This window comes from Falco rusticolus, chromosome 15, assembly GCF_015220075.1.
Source record: "Falco rusticolus isolate bFalRus1 chromosome 15, bFalRus1.pri, whole genome shotgun sequence".
NCBI lineage: Eukaryota > Metazoa > Chordata > Aves > Falconiformes > Falconidae > Falco > Falco rusticolus.
In genome coordinates, this window is record NC_051201.1 from 20318448 (window position 1) to 20340886 (window position 22439).

The window sequence follows — 22439 nt, forward strand, 5'->3', positions numbered from 1 at the left end:
CACTTAATGTTCTCTTAGGCAGAAATTTTATATTTGAAATATATTTATATTTCAAACACCAAAACATCAAAGCACTGCTATAGCCCATGGAAGATCATACTGGGAGTGTTCCTCTAATTATGAAAAACCAGCAGAACATGAAGTTCAAATGTGTGAAACAATGTAGTATGTCATGATATTTTGGCACAGAGGGATGGTACACCTTAAGTCTGGCTGGAGGGGAGGGTGGGTGCTGGAGAGTTCTGCCAGGAGCTGTCAGCCGCAGAGGTAACAGCAATGAATTCTGACACCAGAGGGGTGTTACTTCTTAAGCTCCCCCAGATCAGGAGACAGCAGAATCAGGGCTGACCGATGTCATAAGTAGGACATGGATGGGTAGAACTTAACGACCTGCAGTGAAAAATCAATTGGTAACAAGGAAATTTCTTGCAATAGGGGATGGTTCGGGTGCTAAATGTTCCCTCGGAACAGTGCTATGGCTCTGTCCATGTTTCCTGGCATATTCTTCAAATTTTACCTTGGTAAAACATAGCATCAGCTTGTTGGAGTTCTGAGAACTGTATCGTGGCTGACCTAAAGGGAAACAAACGGACCTTGGCAACAAGTGCCCCCAGGACTGCTGATCCTGTGAACTGCAGAGTGTGACTTGAAGGTGGAACGCATGACTGCCAGCGAAGTCTGCCCCTCTTTTCTGCAGGCAAAACCTTCTTGGGTGGGGACTGATGAGTGGTGTGGTGTTTTGAATTCCTCCCTGCACACTGATAGGGGATGATTTGCCTAGCTGCCATTATATTATGTGCAAGGCTCATATAAAAGCAAATGGAATGCCCTACCCCTGTGCCCTGTGTTTTTACAAGTACAAAGATAGAATTGATCCTTTACATTAAGGCAGTCCTTAATGTCATAGGTCCTATTAAAAAACAACAACAACAACAAAAAACAAAAAACAAACTTTTGAAAGAAAGAAGCTTTTCACAAGGTGCTGCATAAGTATTATTATGCTTTTGCTAGATCATTTAGTGATTCTTGCTAATGTAGCTTCATATCTGTTTTCTAGATAATGTTCATTAGAGGCTAAGCTTTACTTTTTTATTTTTAAAAGGAAAAAGTTTAAAGAACAGAGGAGAAACCCTTGCAAATAATTCATTTTACTGACAGTTTCCAGTTAAGTCTGACAAATCTGTTTGTACCCTGCGTGATAGAGATGTGGATTCCTCACATCTCAACTGGAGTATAGTGCAATACACCTCAATGAATAAGCCTGCAGGCTAGTAGTTTAGAAGAGTTTTTTTTTCTGTAAAAATCTGAAGTCCTCTGAAGACCCTTAAATCTGTGTGCCAATAAAATGTTTTTGTCAGTTGGTGCAAAGGAAGAAGTTAGTATTGTTAGTCAACTGCATACTCTGACAACCATAAATAGAGATACTGCAAAAGCAGACTGGAAATCTCTATATAAACTTTTTACTTGGACAGCTAACTAATCTAAATGACACTGCTTGCAGTAAATCAGGAAGAAAATATAGGTGACTTGCATAAATTTGTAGGTCAAAGGCTGGCTGCCAGGCTAAGTACAGATTGCACCATTTCTTCCTTTTCTGGAAAGTTTGTGCAAAGTGTTGGGCTGTATTATTTGTTTCCAGACAAAAGTAGACAAGGATAAATAGTAGCGTTGATATAAATTCCATGTGATATGTTTGTTGGGATAGCTATAAAAAAGAAGCCCCCAGATTGCTGTATTCAGTGGTCTATACTGAACAAGCAAATATGAGACAGTGGGTTATTGTACATGGACATTTTCCTCTAAAGAATTGTACTGTGTGCAAAAACGTGATACAGCTTGTGGTTTTGGAAAGACATCTGGCTTTATTTGCAGACGTAATAGAGATTCTAGTTTTCCAAATTCTGGTGGGAAATGGAGAGGGTCTCCTCTTCTTGTACACAGAGGACAACTTTATTTCTGCAGGTTTGCACACATAGGAAGTATTTCTGATTTTACTGCTTCTAAAGCCTGCCAAATCATTGCATGGTTTCCTCTTGTATCTGTGGTATGAGCAAGTATGGACTTGAACATCTTTGTTCTAAAATGTTTGACATGCAACACTGCAATGTATTGAAGATATTTTTTGAAAAAACCTAGTAACAGGGCAACCTTAAATCACATAACCAAACAAATGCTTTGGTTTCTCTGAAAGCTTATTTTTTCCTTGACTGATACAGGTGCATTTGTTACCTGCCAGTACGTGTCTGAAGAATGCATATAAAAGCCTTTGCTCCTGTAAAAAAATCAGTATGAGTTATTTAAGAGCACTGTGCAAATACTACCTTGGATAAAGGCCCAGACACTTGAAAGAGATGCTAAAAAAACCACCTCTCAGTCTGACAGGTATTTACTGAGTCAAGATTTTCAGAGGGATCACTGCTAGTTAAATTTTAAGTGAAATACTGGTTTCATATTTATTAAAACAATTTATTCTGGTGGAATTAACATAGATTATGGAGTATCCTACTTTGATGTGGGTTGTGAGAGTTTAGGATTCTTTCTTGTGAACTGTTTTTATCTCTTGTATCACATGATTGAAATTAGGCATCTTAACTGGTATCAGTAGTCCTCCTGATTCCTTGGAGGTTGTAGTTTGAAAACGGATGGCCTCAGAAATAAAAATATGCTGCACTTACTATTTGAACTGAACACTGGCACAAATCTATTTCATTTGCTAAGGGCACTTTAAATTTAGCAAGCTCGATGGATTATTCCACTGAATTGAGTAAGATACCTTGGATTAACATCTTGGTATGTTTCAAGTTTTACAGGAAGTAACTGAGCTCATTTTATTGCTACCGTGCAACAGGTTTGTAAGACTATCTCACTGAGGAAAAAAATATAAACTGAATTCTTGTATTTTCAGACCACTATACTGATGATAGAATAAGGCAAAACTAAAACCACAAACCATCCAAAGCAGGAAGAAAATAATCCCATTTTCTTGTCCTTTTGTGGCCAAAAAGATTAGTTTTAAAGCAAGCACACAGTGCTACTATCCTTTCACTTTTATTCCCACCTGCAATTAAAACTAGCAGTTTTTCTTTTTAAGTACAGAGGAAAAAGCCGGTTCTTCCACAGGAAGCATTGCATTTTTTGAAGTCTCAGGTTTTAATTTGCCCAGAGGGTTAAAAATGAAGATATTTGTTCAATGCAGGACTTGTGCCCTGCATGGCTCCTAGAAGCCTGCTTTTGCTGTAGTCATGTAGTCAGCTGAACATTACTAAGGAAGATCACTACATCATTCATTCAGAAGCTGGAAAGGGAAATATTCTGCTGACTCATGCTTATAAGTATTTTCCTTGCTCCGCCTCCATTCATTTCAGCTCCTCCTCTCCTCTCTTAGTGCTGGTAGCCTACTATATTTAAACAGCTGTCTTAGAGCAGAGACGGGATTCAAGGCTTGTAGTTTGGTTTCCTTTCCTGACTGTACAGGCATTTTCATAAAGATCCCAATTCTTCTCATCGGACCTGCTGCTAAAGGTAAGAAGGCTATAAGTAAATGTGGAGAGCTCTGGCTGGCAGACTACTTCCTGAATATCACAGGGGTGTTTTGAGAATGGTATTGTTGTTATGTACCATCAAGTTGAATGTTTTCCACATGCTATAATTGTGTTTGGGGGGTAACTGGCCTGGCACGTAAGTGATAATGCTGGGGTGTGGGTGGGAAACAAACTTCTGAAACTGGTAGGAAAGTATAAAATATAAAAGCTATTGCAAATGCTGCTTTTTTCTTTAAAAGCACTAATGAATAAGATTTTGAAAGCTGCTGGCAAAATGAATGGGTTGATGAAGAAATGAAGCTGAAGAAAACTGCTGCATTTGTGTTAGAATTGTTCTTGTTTAAACTGAAGTGTCGTGGTAACTCTTTCAGTCTCTTCCATTATTGATATACTGACTGCCCTGCTCCCTTGGACTCTCCCCACGTGCTGAAAAGCCTCATTGATGTTACGGAGAGAGCTACTCTCATATCACAGATGTAACTTGGCTTTTTATTTCTGCTAAAGGTCACTTAGTGTCGTTGTGTTGCAACATGCATCTTTTGCATTTTCTTTTACTCACTTAAAACCTGATTCAGTTGGGCAGCCTGGAACTACCAAGGGTCACACTGAGCAACTTTATGTGAGTTGTAGTCCCTCTAGGCTTAAGGCTGTGTCGGGAAGGTATGCAGAGTTTAGCCCAGAATGAGCTGGGTGCTTTTCCAAGCCAGAAAATTATGTAACATCACATAGACACTGAAATGCTTTGGAAGCAGTGAGGAGATAAACTGCGGAGTTTGCAGCATGCTCCCAAATGAAGAGGAGGAAAGAGACACCCATTTAAAGTAGGAAGTCTAAAACAGGAGCCAAAACAGGGATCAGTGTGACTTACGTGTGAGTGCCCAGCAGCCTACTCTACATAAAAGGAGGGTGAGAAGAGCGGTCTTGGGTTTCTTGTTAGCTTAGGCTTTATCTTGCTGCTAACTAGTTCTGTATAGATTTGGAATGAACTTCGTTGTCCTGTGTGTTTTCCAATAGCCCCTGCAAGAACAGGCTTTCATCTGCTACGCTGCATTAGCTGTACAGGTTGCTGAGGGGTGTGTGGTCCCTTGATTTTATGATTGTGCCAGAAAAAAAACCAACATTAAAATAATCCACCCTCTAATGGAAGGAAAAGTGAATATTTGGCCTGAAACTGAAATGCCTGAGATGCTTTGAGCTCAGTTTTACTCCCAGGAGTCAAACATTTAGCCGACAGGATGGGAATAGCTATAAACAGGTTCAGCATCTGATTCACTTTCTACTTAAAAAGAATTATTAACTATGAATTACAGAGATTGCGGCTATAGTATGTGGAAGGGACTGCTCCCATTTGTAGAGACATGCTAGGATAAACAGAAGCATCTCTGATGGTTAATCTTGTGTTGATAGATTTGTCCAGTCTCAAAACTCCAGGAAACAGAGCACATAGCACTAAAGCGGTCATTATGGGGTTTTGTGAACCCAGATCCTGAAGAAAACCATGGCTAAAAATGGCCACGCATAGATATGCATGGATGTAGTAATTTCATCAGACTAACAGTTTTGCTCATCTAGCCATTGAGGTTTGCGTTAATTCCAGGAAATGCTTCTCTTTCATCTGTCAGAAGGTATAGAATGGAGGAGGGTGAAATGAGGGAGCCTTATCAGTGAACCTCCAGCTGCCGGCTTTGCTCGCTATCAGGATGGGAGAGGGTGGCATGGTGCGATGGTCAGGAGCAAGGCCACCTTCCTCTAAAGCAAACAGAACTGCCAAGCTGACTTCTGCCCTGTGCCTTTTTTTGTCCCCTTCAGAGTCACCCAGAAAAATGCTGGCACACAACAGTATGACTTTGCGCCCAAGTCTTCCAAACGGGCTTGCAGGCTCATTATTTATGTGCTGGCTTTGCTGCTCTCCTGGAGCTGTTGCCATGTGCTGTGTTGGGTTGGTTCAGCAGTCCTTGCTTCCAGCAAAAATCTCACCGGTGTTGCTGGGTTACCGCTGTCTACAGAGTGCATACAGTCTTTCCATGCATGCTGCTGCAGAGTGCTGTGGAGCAGAAGCCTGGAAAGTCGCTTCCAGATATCTTGGTTCCCTCTTCCAGACTCCCAGTAGTTTCACAGAAATAAGATGTACACTCTGTGTTAGGAAAAATTAAGAAGAATTTCTCTTCTTGTATAGTACAGCCATGGAGAGGGCTTCATTTGCTACCATGGAGAAGAACCCTCTGCTAACCTCCCAATAGGTGCTGTGGTTTAGCTGGTTTGAGGGGAATACCTTACTGGTCACACCAGTGTCCTGTTCCATTGGTGTCTCTGGCCGTCCCAGCTGCTAGTGCTGAATTCTACCAACTGCAATTCTGGAGCTTTGTGATAGGGAATTATTTTGGAGTAAATTTACACAATAATCTGCTGAAGGTGGTGCAGGTTTTGGTTCATGTGGTTGAACCAAATCAACTTTTGGTTGGTTTGTGATTGGAACCAAACCAACAAAAAAAAAAAAAAAATCAAAAGGCTGGGGAAATACTTGGGCAGTTAGGCTGTGCTCCTGAAGCTAGCAAGGTTGGACTAAATGTGCTCTGAGGGTTAGATGCATGCTTTGGTATGGACACAGCACACCAAAGTGTTCATCTTCTGCAGTGTATGCATCTACCTCGGAGTCTCAATTAAACGGGGAACCTAAGTTTTCTTGAAATCCAGCTCTCTTCAAAGCCAGATGCTCGAAATGACTTTAATTAGAAAGCACAACTACTATGTCTTTTGAGTGGTTCTTGCACTGTCAGGCAAAATGCATGAGAATCTTCGACTAATGCTTAGTAAAGTGGTAATAGGCAAGCAGAGCTACTAAACTGTGATCCAAAAATTTGGACAAAGCTGCTAGTTTGGAATTCAGCTCATAAGCCTTATTATGTGCCTCTCTACTTGAATGAATCCAGTCCTCTTGGAATAGCTGTGTCTCGTCCAGCAATGGCTGTATATTGGCGTATATGAGAATTACCACGTACTTGCAGGCAAATGCACTTGAAAGACTTCCTGAACCCTGGGATTCTGCAAGTCCTAAGTTCACCTATAGTTTTCTGGCTGCTCATTCAATCACCAGGGTCTTAACCGCATTAATGTAGTCACTGGAGATGTAAATGTCAGGCTTAAAGTGGAGCATTACACTTGCAGGATGACATTTGCTGCAATATCTGTGTCAAGGGCAGTGAAGTGCCAGACCTTATGAAAGGGTGCAGTGCGCTTGCCAAAGATCTTTCTGCGCTTGAAAAGGCTGTGGAGAGCATGCCCTACTGAACAAAGTCATGCCATTCAGTGGATTTTTACTTAGCTTTCCAAAATGAGATAGATGTTTTTATAAAAGACTGTATTCTCTGTAGAGTAACTTAAAAGCATATGCCAACTTCCCAAAAACTCATGTTTGTTCTGGTAAAAATAACTTCTAACTTCTCTAGATTAGTGACAGTGTAGTGGAATTCCCTGGAAAACTAAAGCAATTATTTAACATGGTAGGATTCCTGCAGGAATGGCAAAAAACTTTAATTCACTGTTCACTGAATATCTGCATAATGATTAATTATTTTTGTAGATTCCACTCTAATGACACCTTAGTATGCAAGATAATGATGATGTGTAATTTCTTTAAAGACCTGTTATTTACTTGTTCAGACCTAGAACTTTATTTTCTGGAAAATTAAGGAAGAAGGTTCAGGACCTAAACTAGCACTTTTCAAACAAACCCTGTAGTAATGGAATGATACATATTTGAAAATGCAGCCAGGAGGTTTGCAGCCTTTGGGGAGAAGTCTTGAGTAAGGTTTGCTCTACTTATAAATAAATGCACAAGTTGCTTTAAAAAGTACAAAGTGTTCATGATAATTATGACAATTTTCTGCACAGTATGGGCAGAAATGAAGTTTTCATTAACAAGCTGCAACACTTCAGTTACTGTAGTCAGAGGGTTACCAACATTGACAGCTGTTCTGGAGGGACATGTGTAGATGAGAAAGATCAGGGTTCTCTCCCTTTTTTTTTTTTTTTTTTTGATGTGTAATCAGGGAATCATCCTTTGGTTTTGGGGGCAGGAGGAGAAAAAGATAAGTAGGCCTGTCCTGAGTGTGGAAGTGTAACGTGATGGTCTGCAATGCAAGGATAATAGATCAACCTGGGTTTGGGGGCTGTAGAAAGTCACAGGGTTTTTTGTCAAAAAAGCAAATAATTCAAACCTTATTTGTTTTAACAGGTAGACTCCAGCACCTAAATGCTTCCAGACGGGAAGATGTATGCATTATTGACCAGACCCCAAAATAAGAGTGGGTTCAAGCCACTGCCTGTTGTGATCATAGGTAAGCTTTCTCCTGCCAGCATTACTGCGTTCTCTTGTGTATCGTTACTTTGGACTTGCTGTCTTCACGTTTTGTTCCACGTGTTCTTACTCAAACAATGCCTGACTGCTGTTTCTGCATCCTTTCCCTGACCGCCAAACTTCCCCTGGTACCAAGGAAAAGGCCACTAAGAGCTGTGGGAAGTAGGGAACCAGGTATTTGACCAGCTAAACCACACGCCTCTTTAATAGTAAAATTGGTAAGCCTTTCGGCATCAGTTCAGCTGGGCCTGGTTTTTCTCTGTTGGATATTTAGAATGGTTCGAAACCTTTTCACTACAGATAGTTAATCAACTTGCTGTAAAGTGATTATCTGTAGTGCTTGAATTGGAAGTGGGTTTGTGACATCTTTTTCCCCCATTGTGTGTGTTTAACAGCATCTGGAGCGCTTTCTAAAGCTTCTTGAAATTTTTCACAGATTTCTTTTAAAAGCAAGTCAGCTATACTGATTTTGTACAGATTTAATAGAATAGTAAGAAGCTGTGGATTTTCTACTAGTTTAGGAAACATGTTATGTAGTAACCGTCTCGTCTCCCTTGCAGGAGAGGAGCTCTGTAATGTGAGGTGATTTCTGGAGCCAAGCACAAGTAGTGATGTCAGTGCCTTCCCCTCTGTGACCGACCATGAGTTCTGCTCAAGTGCACATGTGGCACCTTGTTTATCTGAGCAAGTGTTTAAGTACCTTGTGGAGCTGGGTTCCTTCCTTATCTAATTTACAGCACCCAAGAGAGCTATTCCAAAGTTAGTGCACCACAGAAATCACCCTTAGATCCTTGCTAACAGCAAGTCTGATAAGGACACTGCTAGCAGCAGGTTCTAGTCGAGTGACTGTGGACTGTTCAGTGGTACAAGTCTTTGGGTGGGAGGGAGGATATTTTGGTACATCCCTAGCGCACCTATACAGGGATCCGGTGTGGATGTCACTAAACCTCAGAAGCACCAGTGTGAAGATGAGTGCTCTGAGGAGGCAGCTCAGCTATTTCACTGCAGCTGGACATTGCTCGCAGGTTTCAGCTACTTCCCCAGACCCTGCTAGAGGAAGGCTGGGGGCTCCCTGTGCTCTGCTGGCAGCCTCATGAAGGCAGTTGCTTTCTAGAATAGTTCAAGCCGCAGAGGCAGCTGTACTTGTGACCATCCATATCATACTTACACGTGGTTCAAAGTGAATCCTCTGTGTGTCGCTGGGAGTTGTGCACTTGAAGTTTGGCTTAGGTACCTCCTTGTACTTCCTAAAGCAAAGAAGCAACCTGGAAAGTGTTATATTTTACTACAGCTGCATTTAGTTTGCTTTCAATTTCTGTTGCTGTTGGTTTTGGATAATTTTCCTGCAAGTGGAATATTCCAAAGGCTGACCTGCAGCTGCTGGTCCTTGCTCAGCACAGCAGACTTTGGCCCCAGCTGTGACCCGTACTGCCCTTCGCACAGCTCAGCTCACTGTTAGCTTCACAGCCTGAGCCTCCCTCTGTTTCACGTCCCCAAGAAGCAGCCTTTGCTCTAGTCACCCACGCATGTCGCACGGGCACTGTGTCAACACAGGCTGCTGTGTCACTTCAGCTCTCCTCCCCTGCATCGTCACTGCGTGACGTAATGGTGGTTAGTCACATACTAGTAAGCAGCAAAGCCTGAGCAGCCGGGGAGCCTGACACCTCGTTGTGCAGACACTGTAAAATATTAAACATGCTGGACAGCAGCCATGTGAAAACTTTCCACGGGCTGCTCTCACTGGGCTTCAGAGTCACATATATCAGGTTTTTCCACTGGCTGTTGGGTGGTCAGCAGGAGTTCAGTCATCCAGTAATCTGTTCAGAGTGCTGTATTCTGGGGGGGTGGGGTGGGAGGGGTTGTCTTGGCATAGCAGAGAGACTTTTTTCCTTAACACACTGATGGCAGTACCATGGTAGGGCTCATTCCCATGTGAAAGCGTCCTCAAGACCTGTTAGTCAAAGCTGCTATTTCCAGGTATCCCGTATTAGATGGGATTTCTTACTGAGCAGAGCTGTTTCCCCTTCACTTCAATATCTGCTCTCTTTTCTGGACTCACTCTGTATCCTGTGCACAATGAACACTCTGCACTGGGATGAAATGTCCATCCAGGAGAGTTGAGGCCCCCAGCCAGTACGTGACCAGTTTCTAAATCTTTTAAGAAGTTAATGAGCAATAACTCAATTTATCAGTGTGCTAGAGACTTCAAACTTCAAGTGGCTTATTTAATCCAGTGTCTTTTCAGCAAGTTCTGAAGACCTTGCAATGCAAATAGACACAACTATATATATAGAGGAGGAGAAGGGGACATATGGGGGTAAAATGACTTCCCCAACTCCATCCAATAGCTCAGTGGTCAACCTGGAGCAGACAGTCCCCTGTATCCAGAGCAGTGTTGTATCCTTTGAATTGGGCTGGACATTAGAAACACTCCTCAAAGGGCTGCTTGGTCTGCAGGAGTATAAATTCTCTGTTGTGTTTTTTTAGGGAATGGACCTTCAGGAATCTGTCTCTCGTATTTGCTGTCAGGCAACATCCCTTACTTCAAAAGAGACTGTCTTCATCCTCATCCCATTCTCCAGAGGAAGCTGCAAGAGGCACCAGATGTCTCCATTTTGGACCAGGTTTGTGTAAAGAGAAACAGTATAACATCACAGTAAAGCATCCTGGGGGTGTAATATAAGTAATAACCTCATTTGAATTTCAAAGTACCCAGACAGAATGAGCTTTAAGCAAAGTACTTTTTAATTGTTCAGATCTCCCTTGCATGAAGTGCCAGCATAGCTGCTAAGATCCTTGAGGTATCCCTTGAGCAGTAACGGGGTCTGTGTGACAGTAAATGAGCATCACAGAACACCAAAACCACTGACTGGAAATATTGGAGTAACAAGTTGTCTCCTACCTGGCAAGACATGCATTTTGAGCATCTGATCTGCCTCTCCTTAGGATTTGGAGTATTTGTCTGAAGGCTTGGAGGGACGATCCCACAGCCCTGTGGCTCTTCTGTTTGATGCTCTTCAGCGTCCAGACACAGACTTCGGTGGAACAGCAGAATCTGTCCTCACTTGGTGGCACGAGACCAACAGAGCCATCCCCCATCTGGTCCTTGGCAGAAACGCTCCTGGAGGTGCCTGGCATGTATGTGAATTTAATCCTAACTGCTTAGGTCTGCATGTTGTAAGATAGCCAGGTGTGTTGACTAGAGAAGCAAAAGTTCCTCTAATATGCCAGTCAGCCACATTTCATTATATGTATATAAACAAGCAAAAGTCTAAAAGGAAAAAGAGCAGGAGAGGCATTTATGTTTCTAGTCTACCCTTCTTTTTGGAAAACATGGATCGTTTCATCCATGGCAGAGATCAGAGGAAATCACTGATTTTGTGATCTGTGCCATCTTGAAACATACAAAATCGCATTTAATTTCTTACATGAAATAACTGAAAGTCATTTTACTATGTTGCTTGTTCCAGTCTATCGAGGGCTCTATGGTTACGCTGAGCAGAGGGGAATGGATGGGACTCCCAGATCTCCCGTTCAAAGACTGGCTAAAGCAAAAAAGGAGGTAAGATATCTATGGTGTGATTATCTGCAAACATCTAGGGGTTATTTGGGAACCTGGAGTGGAGTAGACTTCTTGAATGTAGCCACCATCTGTTGTGGACGATTCTAGTGAGAGAAGGGACACCCTCCCACCCTCCAGTAAAAGTCCATTCTGCATTCAGTGGTACAGGTCAAGTTGCAGCGCTGCTTGGAATGTGTCCTCAACACCCACTGGGGAGACGGATCACAGTGACCATGAGTTTGGAACAAAGCTTGGAAAAGACATGGTCATCTGACTTCTTTGCCTACTGCTGCTGTCCCTAATGAAAGGATAATCAGCTCAGCTACTGTGCAGTCTCTGAGGTGCTTCTCTTGAGACGTGTAACAATTAATCTTAAAAAGTCCAGGAGTTAAAAATGGAATGGAAGCAAGATGTGAGAGGAAAGCATAAATGAGCAACCTTGTTCTTAGGGTTTGGGGTTCATGCTAGAGAAAGCTGCCTCTGTCCAACAGCTTGTGGATCGGAGTTAGCTCTGTGTACCAGCAGTAACTTTGCTCAAGTCAGAGAAACTAGACAAGTCTTCTCTGGTAGTTCCAGGGTAGATGGCTCTAGATACATTCAGTGGAAGAGGGAAGAAATTCCAGTCTCTTACTTAACTGCTGCTTGACCTTTGTTTGTACTATATTACAGAGGCCTCAGAAACAATAGAGCCACAGCAGAAGACATTGCTCAATATTACCAACACTATGTGATGAAGAAAGGACTGCAGAAGAATTTCAGATGCGGTACTGTTGTGGTCTCTGTGAGGAAAGTGAGCGCAGAGAGCATCTCCAACAGCGCACAGAAAGATCTGCAGGAGAATAGTGACTCACTCGGGAATTTCAATGAGAAGAGTGCAGAGGTTTTTCAGGTGGATGGATTTTTCAGAACTGTGAAAGGTGATAAAGAGCCCTTCTCCATCTATGCAGAGAACGTGGTCTTAGCTACAGGAACATATGATAGTCCTACTTGGCTTGGGGTCAAGGGAGAGAACCTTTCCTATGTCCATCACCAGCTGTCTGCCCTAGAGGAAGCAGTGAAGAACAACAACATTGGCATCATGTCAGATCCAGTCTTGATTGTAGGTGCTGGTCTGACAGCTGCTGATGCGATTCTCTTTGCTCACCATTGCAATATTCCAGTAATCCATGTTTTTCGGAGGAGAGTCGGTGATCCAGGTCTTATTTTTAACCAGCTCCCCAAAATGATGTACCCCGAATACCACAAAGTCCATCAGATGATGAAAGAACAGTCAGCTGCGTGTGCTGGGCCCTATGAGTGTTATGTTAGCCTTCCTGAACATCACGTGCTATCCTTCAGCAAGGACAAGAAATGTATCTGTCAGGACAAGAATGGCTGCCAGAAAGTTTATAAAATTTCCATGGCTCTTGTTCTGACTGGCTCAAACCCCAACCTCTCCTTTCTGCCAAATAATGGCATGGACTTGGCAATGGACAGTGACCAACCAGTCAATCCAAAGAGGAACCCCATAGATGTTGACCCATTCACCTATGAGTGCACTCAGGAGAAAGGGCTTTATGCTTTAGGACCCCTAGCTGGAGATAACTTTGTACGCTTTGTACAGGGAGGGGCTCTGGCCGTTGCCAGCTCTCTGTTAAAGAAAGCAAACAAAAATCCCCCCTAACAAAAAAAAATATCCTTGTGCTAACTGTCTGAATGGGTTCCTGCTGGTTTCTTAGAGAAGCAAGTCATCTGATACGTAATCCTCCAATGTAAAGCCCACTCCTGGTATTCTCCAAGGTTATGCAAAGAGTTACTAAGTTCTTACTGAGTTATTTGAGAAAATCAAGTCACCAAATACAGAGTGGGTTTCACACACAGCAGTACCTTCGGTCCCTGGGGTACAGCTCCTTTCCTGCGTGGCTGTGCATGAAGGCTGCAGGGGCTTTGACTTTCATGCCTGGAAGAGTAGGGGCAAGGTAGGATTGCCCGTCTATGTAACACCTCCCAGGTTGCTGGAAATTGAATTGGGGAACGATTAATGTTAATTGTTTTCAGACAGCAGGCAGACAACCCTGTGTCTGTCAGCGTCTTACAGTGTTTTTTCATGAAACAAAGTAAACCAACGTGGTTTTATTTGCTCCAGTGGCTTGGCTGTATGTTCTTAGTAGGCCAGAAATTACTGAAAGATGCTGCAGGTACCTCTCTGGCACATGAAGTGGTACTCTGCAAATCAAAACTGACATAGAAACAGTCAACACTGACACCAGCAACAACTAATATGTGGTATCTTTTTTATCAAGAGATTCCTGTGATGGTTTTTTCTCCTTCTTCAGAAGGAATGATACTGATCTACAAACACTTGGCTTGCCACCCTGCAGCTTTCTACTTTCCAAATCTTAAAACTGCAATAACCAAATTCTTGGCAGCTCCTGTAGAGACAGCAGAACTAAAGGGGAGCTACTGGTCTGTCTTGTAACTGCCCAGGTACTGTATGGGGGGGCTTCTGCTGCACAGAATTTTTCAGAAAGATGCAATATATTGTGTAAATGTCTAATGTAATGTGATTTTTCTAAAAAGAATAAAATAGAATAAAATTCTGTTTGTGTAAAGGGGAAATTGGCACAGTCACTTTTTGATGGTTTTATGCTATATATAGCAATTTTTTTAATGCTAGTTTTCTAAAAGTTTTTTATTTGCAAGATATTTTGTTACAGGCTTTCAGTCAGTGTTTTGGCTGAGCTGGGGTGGGTGGGAATGACGCCTTACATTGCGAACAGCATTCTCAACAGACCTACAGGTCCTTTCATACCTCTCACAGGATTTTTCTCACAGGAAAAATCAGTCCTAGCTAATCTTACTTGACGTAAAGACAGACTCTGCTCCCTGTGCTGCACTGAAACACACTGACATGACATGTCATGACACGACAGGGTGCTGCAGATGTCTCTGGAAAGCTCAGTATGTGGAGACAGTGGACCAGCCTCAGGTTGAGGTGTGTGAGGAGCTTGTCTGTGGTGTTGCTGTATCACACCTGAATATTTTTACCACTTACTGTTCTTGCATGAAATTTTTCAATAAAGTGATTTCAGACTTAGTCCGTGTTTTGTTTTCTAACTCTGACTTTGAATCTCTGACCCAGAGATGACCTAATGAACCGTCGGTCAGCTTCCTGGCAAGCACCGGAGTGTGGTTTGTGCCTGCTAAATCCTGCATCTTTCTGCTCCCTGGGAGCACAACGCTATGGATTTGCTTTCTGTGTATCTTCCTCTCTCCCACAGGATAGAGAACCCTTTTAGAGTGCTTTGGCAGCGTCTGTCTCTTGTGAGGCTAAAACACAATACCAAAGCAAACTATTTGAAAGCATGTTCTTGCCTTGGAGATCTTATATCTCTTCCCTGTTACCTGCTGTCTTCTCCTGTCTGGAAGCATCCCAAATCAGGGTCTAGTCCAGTATGTCAATAAGACAGTTTAGATCAGAAGGACATTTGAAGGTCTCTGGTCCAACCCCACTAAAACAGGGCGAGCTTTGAAGTTAGACCTGGTTGCTCAGAGCCTTCTTGAGGAGAGTTTTGAGTATCTCTCAGCATAGTGACCGCTCTACCAACATTTGATTGCCCCATTCAACGTTTGACCACCTTTGTTGAGAATTGTGGGGTATTTTCTTAACTAGTTGAAGTGTCCCCGTTGCAGCTTATCTACTGCCTCTTGACTGGTTTGTGGTTCAGGTTTTTGGATTTTTGTTGTTGTTGTTGTTTTGGGTTTGTTTGGTTGTTTTCACTGCACAGCTCTGAAGAGTCTGGCTCAATGTGTTAACCCACCAATTCTCATTCTGCTCTGAGGGCTGAGACTGGAGGGGCCTCAGAAGTGTGGTGTGGACGAGGCTCCTGGCCTGTGTTGCTCACTGGCCAGAGGGGTGGCAATGCCCCCAGGGCTCTCTTTGGCAGTGTTGTTTCAAATGAGGTGGTAGTTGTTCCCCTGAATCTGTTACCTGGCAATATGGGGATTCCTGCGTGTGGGTAATGTGGTCCTGTGCCATTTGACATGTTTTGGATACTCCCCAGAAGAGATGAGCTGATCCGCCATTCACCCTACCTTATGCTCCTCTTGACTCCCAAGCAGTGCAGGATTGTCCCGTTCCTCTTCTGCAGCCGACGTTTGCTAGAGAAAGACCAGTGATCAACGTCCACTTTTCTAAAAATACCCATTTTCGGCTAGGTCTCCAATTCCTACACCAAAGCAAACGAAGTGGAGAACAAAAGCCAAAGGGCATCTTAAAAAAAACAAGGGGCATCGGATTGGTGTCAAGTGAAACTCTGCTCTTCCCATCGCCGAGGTCAGAGCCAGTGATCGTGCTGATCGTTCCTGCATCCCGTATTGCGTTACAGTGATCCGAGCTGCCCTGCACTGGGGACCTCCTAACTAGGGCAGCAGCCTGCGCCTGCGGCAGGACAGTTGGGTGACCGTGTTTTAAATAGCCGGCTGTCTTGCCCAAGAGGGATGAGCCGATTGCCTGCCCCGTGTAGGACCAGAAAGGGAAGCGGTTTTTCACAAGGGATGCTTAGAAAATAGCCTACACTCTGCCCCCGAACGATCTCAAAGCAGGGGATCTCCGTAGGGGAGGTGGCAGCGTGAACCACCACCACGACCACCAGGTCCTCAGGGCGAGGCTGTGGGGTGCTAATCCAAGTTGTCATTCAGTTCTCCGTATCGAGGGTGGCAAATATGAATTGTTCCAAAACACTCAGCTGTGAGAGTCAACAGATACCAGCTTTGCTATGTGGGGGATTCACCCATGCATCGTAACCTTGACCGACAGCATGTGACAGGACCAGGGAAAGAAAGTCTCCTCCCAGGCCATCTGCATGTCACGCTCCACCTGTGGTGGTGACGTGAGATGCTAAATGCTTTCACCACTGTTCCCATCGCTGCATGTGAGGTTACCTCGGTGGGATAACTGGCTGTTTAAAACCAGAGGCCACTCTGCTACGTTTTTCTGTCCCCTACAAGTCCTGTGGTGTCCTCTCCACGCCGCCCAGTGGGAATCTCCTACAGCCATGATGACCAGAGCAGGTCAGGCTGGGAGGCCTCGAGCGACTCCTCGCTCTGCTCAGTTCTGATCGAGCAGGTTTGGTGTTTTTATTCAGACTTCTGGCTGCTGCTGAGAGCTGATGTCAACGCTCCACAGCCAGGGCTCCACGTCAGGCCCCCCCTTTTCTGTCCTTCGGGGCTCCTCCACCTCCTTTGGTTCCTCCCCCTGAACCGACCAGCCCCCAGTCTGTGTGTTTGCAGAACAAGCTCCCGACACCCCGCTGGCACTCGCCAGGAACAGTGGAAAATCATGCACCCAGAACAGAAACGAGGATTTGAAGTTTACCAGAAAGACAAAAAAAAAAAATAGAATTGTGTTTTTTTGATTTTATTGTGCTAGTGAGTCCTTGTAGTCAAGGCTGATGTGTTTTAAACAAACATGCTTACGGGTGTGGCAGAACTGACTGTACAAGTCTAAACTCAGGTACCTTTTATAATGCAATTAACGTACAAACTTACTGCTTCGACTTTTTGCTGTAGTGAAGGACAGGAGATGTCAGAGCACGTCTGTTGTCAGCTTTCACTTCTTAAATGAAGGGAAGGGTACCCTTTTTGTAAAAAGAGCCATCTGTTACCTATCATCTGGATTGAAATTATTATTTCAGTGAAATAGTCTGGGGAACCCCTCTGGTTGTTCAGCGTTCCCGTGGTTTGGCCACACTTCTCTCTTTGAGCACAGGACTCCATCCAAACACCTCTTGGCCGGACCGCTCTAGTTGAGAGGTCCCCAGAGCATTACGATCCACGGCAAGTCCCACGATTGCCCAAGCCTCAGCTTTACAGGACCCCGAGGGATCTGTCAGACAGTTGCAGACTGAAATCAACCCCCTCGATCTGTGAAAGACAGGTATTTGTGGGCAGCCCAGCAGCCAGCGTGTCGCTGCTGACTGACAGCTCCTGAGGTTGCGCTGAGCTGCTTGGAACTGGGGGGCACTTAGGGGGTGGAGGGCGCTTCTAGCAGAAAGGGTTTCAAGCTGGAACCAAGCCTGGAGGCTCCAGGGAAGAACGTCTGACTTGCAGGGCTCTAAAGCAAGCTGCAAGGGTCGAGCAAGCTCCCCACGAGAGAGTGGCGAAGTGGGGAGTAAGAAAAGGGAGCGTGAATTTAGTTGCTATTCTCGGCTGGATCCTGCCTTCTGCCAGAGCCTGGAAAGCTGCACGGATCCGCTGTCCAGGAAGAGTTTCCTTTGTTGTCCCTGGGGACCAAGCTCTGAGGGCCAGGACAAAACCTGGATCCTCTGCTACACAGCTCGGAGACAGAGGTTTTGCTCTGGCGTGGGAAGGAAAACGTCTCACGGCATTTCTGCCTTCGGCCGAACGGACGTGCCCTTCCGCTCCGTACGGGCACCTGCATGACAGAGCCTGGCTCAGCGAAGCAGGACCTACCAAAACATGGATTTACGGAGCCTGTCTGGGGGGGAAAGCAGTGCAAGCAGCTCCCGTGAACTTTCTGTGAAGGAAGCAGAACAGCTTTTGTTTTCCAGCCCAATTTTTTCTGGTTGCGTTCCTTTCTTGGAAGCACTGCTGACAGTTCTGCTTGATCTCACAGCTACGCCGCAGCAGGCTGGAGAGGGGGGAGCGGAGGGGAATCCCGAGCCAGGCAGCATGCGTGCACAGGCAGCGTGGCCCTGCTCCACAACTGGCACCACCACCGGCCTGGAAAGCTGGCTGGGCAGGTGAAAGCACTATTTATTTAAGATTATTTACCCTGCAGGTGAATTTCCACATCTCGGTCTCACTGGAAGGGAAGGGGCTGGTGAAATAAGTACAGGAACCACCTTTCCCACCTGGGATGCAGCCACGCAGCACTGCGGTCCCCGCGGTGGCTGGCCGAGCCGTGGGGCCGATCACAGCCCAGCATCTCTGGGGCAAACAGCTGGGCTGGCCCTGGGGTGGGCTCGGGGCCAAGTCGGAGGGGCTCGGCTTGGGGAAGAGAGGCTAACTGCCAGCCGGGAGTGAAGAGGTGGTTCAACAGGGGTTGTGAACGTGTAAAGTTACTGCTGATGACGAAGCGCGGAGTTTGGGATGTTGTATTGGGTAAGTCTCCAGATTTGAGCTGCGCTTTTATAGCCCACTGAGCCTTCTGCCAGGGAGGCAAATTTTAACCAGAGGACAAGCAAAGGGCAGGGTGAAATCGTTCCTTTAATGGCAAAGAAATAGAAAACCAGGAGAGCGGTGCTTTTTTATGAGATCAGACACAGTTTCAGGCCTAAAACATTCATTCCTTTTGAGAGCCAGCCCAGCGGAGCAAACCTCATTTGCAACTTGGCATGAATACCCGAGTTATCCAGTATTACCGTAACTCCGAGTCAGCAGCGGTCTCAGAGGCATAGGTAGCTTTCAAACCTAATAAAACCAACCGATAGATCTTTCAGCTGAAAAAGCCACGGAATTTGTACATCGGAAAAAAATTCCCTGGTGTTTTTCTGGGGTAATAAATGGACTTTGCAGTTTAAACGCAAACTGAATGACAAGGTGGTGGGATGCTGAATGTGGGCACCCCAGTGGCTGCAGTGCTGGGAGCACGGCGAGCTGTGCTGGATTCAGCCCATCCCTCGCAGGGCATCCTGCTGGGGGACCAAAGGAGACACAGGGGCTGCACGGCCTCATCCAGCCGGGAGGAAAGTGGTACGTGTGGTGTGCATTGTGACATGGAGGAGGGCGAGAGGTTTGCCTTCCCAAGCTGCAACGGTGGCTGCAAAGATGATGAACAAAGTTAATTTGAGTTGACTTGAGTTAGCCGGAGAACAAAGTTTGAGTTGCACAAAGTTAATTTAGCGGTGTTGTTTCCAAGCGAATTTGAGCCAGTGTGAAGTTTATGCCATGCAAATCACTTGTGCTGTGCAGCTGAGTTTTCTTTTTCTTCTCCTTTCTTTTTTTTTTTTTTTTTAAATCTGGTCGCTGGGATGCCAGTGCTGGATTTACTGTGTTACCGAACCGCAGCCTGGGAAAAGCAGCAGCGGCAGCAGATGCTGACATGTCGTGGCTCGGGGCGAGAGGGATTTTGCAGCCGACGCTTCTGGACAGCTTTGTGGGTGGCATGTGCTGTGGGCTCGCTCCCAGGAGGGTGGTGGGTGGCAGCCCCCCGGGTACGTGTGGGTGCCTGCGTGAGTCTGGGGGCCGTGTGGGTGGGACAGGTTCGGTGGGGTCTGACCCTGCATGTGGAAAATGCAAGGAAAGGGAAAGTGGAAATACGGGGTATCCACTCCCCAGCAGTTTTCCTGCAGCTGGTTGGGAAGGACAGTGTCGGCATGGCCGGAGGGGTGAGAGCCTGTCTTGCACGTTGCGGTGGAAGCACCGATCCCAAGCTCAGATGTTGCAAACAAAGTTTTTCCTGAGCCCTTTCCAGCACCTGTTTGCCAAACCCCTTTTCACAGGGGTGGCTGGAGCAGCTTTCCTGTAAATGCTGCTCTTGTCACAGCATCTCTGGCAGCTACCCAGGAAATTAAGGCAATTAATGAGCAATAAGACACATGAGCAGTGAGAGGGAAGGGTGGCATTTCAGATGAATGAATCCCACATGATTGACGCTGCCTGAAGTAACCTATTTGCAAAAACATACCTCACCCCCCGTATTGTGCTTTGATGAGGTTTAAGCAGAAGAGCTCCCAGGAGCGTGACTAAGGGGCAGCATTTTTGCTGGCTGGGGTACAGCTCAGATGGCCTCAGGCAGCACGTTGTGACAGCAACCTCTGTGATAGATAATTTGATCTGATTGACCTGACCAAATGTGTCACAGAAAGAAGGTTTGCTCCCCTGAAAACTAAGTATTCAAAATCCTCCCTCTGTTTTACACAGAGGTGGAAGTAAGACCTCTGGAAATTTTTCATTATAAACAGAGGCAGAAACTAGTGTGTGATCGTGGATTTGTAGCAGCGCCTCAGGCGCAGCGCTCTGACATCGCTGTAGCCTCTGGGATTGTGGGGTGATTTCTGGTTCTCTTTTTGGCTAGCACTTCCAGCTCAAGGCTGAGAGACATTTCCAGGGTTGTATTTCACTAGAACTGGTCGCTTCCCCTGCGTAATTCTGGTTTGGGTGAACTGTTTGATGTTTACAAGAAGCAAAAAAAATTCCCAGGCGATGCCAAGGTCTGCAGCAGCCACTGGTACCATCTTACAGTGAAGGGGGCTGTCACCCTGAGGTTGATATATGTGAGTTCACATTCCTGAAACATAAATATTTCTATAAATATTTTTCAGGAAGATGGAGAAGCAAGTGTCTGAGAAAAACAATAAGTTATATAAACAAGTGTTATCTACCTGATGTTATGCTCCAAATACCTCATCTACTGAGTAATCTGGATATGACATAACAGGGGAGCTGGCCCAGAGCTGGCCAAGTGAAATGTTCTCACCCTGCAACAATGGAAAGCAAATCAAAGGGAGATGGAAGTGCCTGTTCCCAGGCTGCCTGTCCCCTGTGACCTTCCTCACGCTCTGTTTCATCCATTTCCAACAAGCTTTTTTTCCCCCTTCCTTTAAGGAGTGTAATGGATACCCCTCCGTCCGTGTGCTGGGAAACAGCTCGCTGCAGAGGAAGCAACGCAGCTCTGCTGGAGCAAATCCCTGTTTGCAAGTGGAGCGTGTGCTGCTTTCCCAGCATTAGGTGAAGGGCTTTGAAAGCAATCCCACAGCTGAAATAATAAAGTCTTACTTTAGCTGAATATCATTATGGATGACCCATCTTTCCTCCTCTCCTTGCACGAGCAGTCCCAATAGTCTCTGAATACTGTACTGATAAGGGAAGCAGGAATGCATGGGATGAAAGTGCTTATTCTGGTAATGAGCCCCACATTCTCACTCTTTCCGAGGCTAGAAGGTCCCCACAGCCCCTGCTTAATGAGAGAACTAATCCATTTTCCATATGGAAATACAATTTCAATATTCTTCCGATTCCCTAATACTCAGATTTTTCAGGATGATGCACGCAGGTGCCTGGGTGCTTTTCACCAGGCTTCATGCCCTCTTCTGGCCCTGCTCCACCATTCCCAAGCCAACAGCCCAGTGTTCTCCAGCCTGCTGGTTCTTCAGGACTGAACCATGCCTGCTCCTCTCCGGAGCAGTTGTTGGGAGACCCACATCTGCCAGCTGCAATCAAAGTCTTTGTGTAAATTATGTTTGCAATGGGCCATTCAGGTGTGCCCTGTAACGCTATAAATGACTCTGGATTTTTTTTTTTTTTACAGGTTTGAAGCTAATGGCTAGAAATGCTTCACAGCCATAAAGAATATGTAGCAGGGCAGGAGCGTTGCACTGAGAATGCATCTGCTGGAGGAGGAATGGTTTTCAAGTCTGTAACAGGCTTCTGGGGTCACTTGTCATAATCCTGGAGGCAAAGGTGAAGCAATAAATCTGCTGTGACTCACATTGTCCATCTGGTAAAGAAACCCTCAGAAACATTACTGCAAGGCATCAGATTTATTCTGGAGACAGCAGGTGAGGCGTGTTGGGGCAATCCCTCTAAAATTGCCCAGAAACAAAGGGATCCCAAATGAGGATCTGAAACAACCCATGGATGCAACCCATAGGCATGGTTTTCTCTGCCAGGAAGAAAACCAGCAATTCAGGTTATTTATCTCATTGCAATTTAAGGTGTCTGTGTTTCTGCACTCATGGATGCAAGCATTATTCTGCTATTTAATATGGCCACTCTTCAGAAACCTGAAGTGACACCTGAAGAAAACTGCTGGTAGACCTGTCAGCTGGGAGCCTTGCATCCTGGTACCCGACGTCCCATCCACTGCTCGTGCTTCCTGGCTGCCCATCATGAGAAATGGGATTCTACCATGCGAGGGTCGGTGTTGAGGAACCTGAGAAAGAAACCTCTCCTTTTGAGACAGAGCTTGCTTCAATGAACTGAGACAACCTGGGTGGCCCAGGAGTCCTTTGCAGTTATAAATATAGCATGGTTT

At 45.2% G+C, this 22439-nt stretch overlaps 1 protein-coding gene across 1 annotated transcript; it reads left to right on the plus strand.

Moving 5' to 3' along the window:
* Positions 1-3365: 3365 nt before the first annotated feature.
* OSGIN1 (oxidative stress induced growth inhibitor 1) lies at positions 3366-14535 on the plus strand. Its single transcript, XM_037408898.1, has 6 exons — positions 3366-3522; positions 7777-7879; positions 10387-10523; positions 10846-11037; positions 11370-11461; positions 12131-14535. The coding sequence occupies exons 2-6, from the start codon at positions 7795-7797 to the stop codon at positions 13122-13124; spliced, it is 1500 nt and encodes a 499-aa protein (XP_037264795.1). The 5' UTR covers positions 3366-3522; positions 7777-7794; the 3' UTR covers positions 13125-14535.
* Positions 14536-22439: the final 7904 nt, after the last annotated feature.

Coding starts and splice junctions, on each gene's coding strand:
- OSGIN1 (XM_037408898.1), top strand. CDS start 7,795: ATGCTTCCAGACGGGAAGATGTATGCATTATTGACCAGACCCCAAAAT. Junction 7,880..10,386: donor ACTGCCTGTTGTGATCATAG/GTAAGCTTTCTC, acceptor GTGTTTTTTTAG/GGAATGGACCTTCAGGAATC. Junction 10,524..10,845: donor ATGTCTCCATTTTGGACCAG/GTTTGTGTAAAG, acceptor GCCTCTCCTTAG/GATTTGGAGTATTTGTCTGA.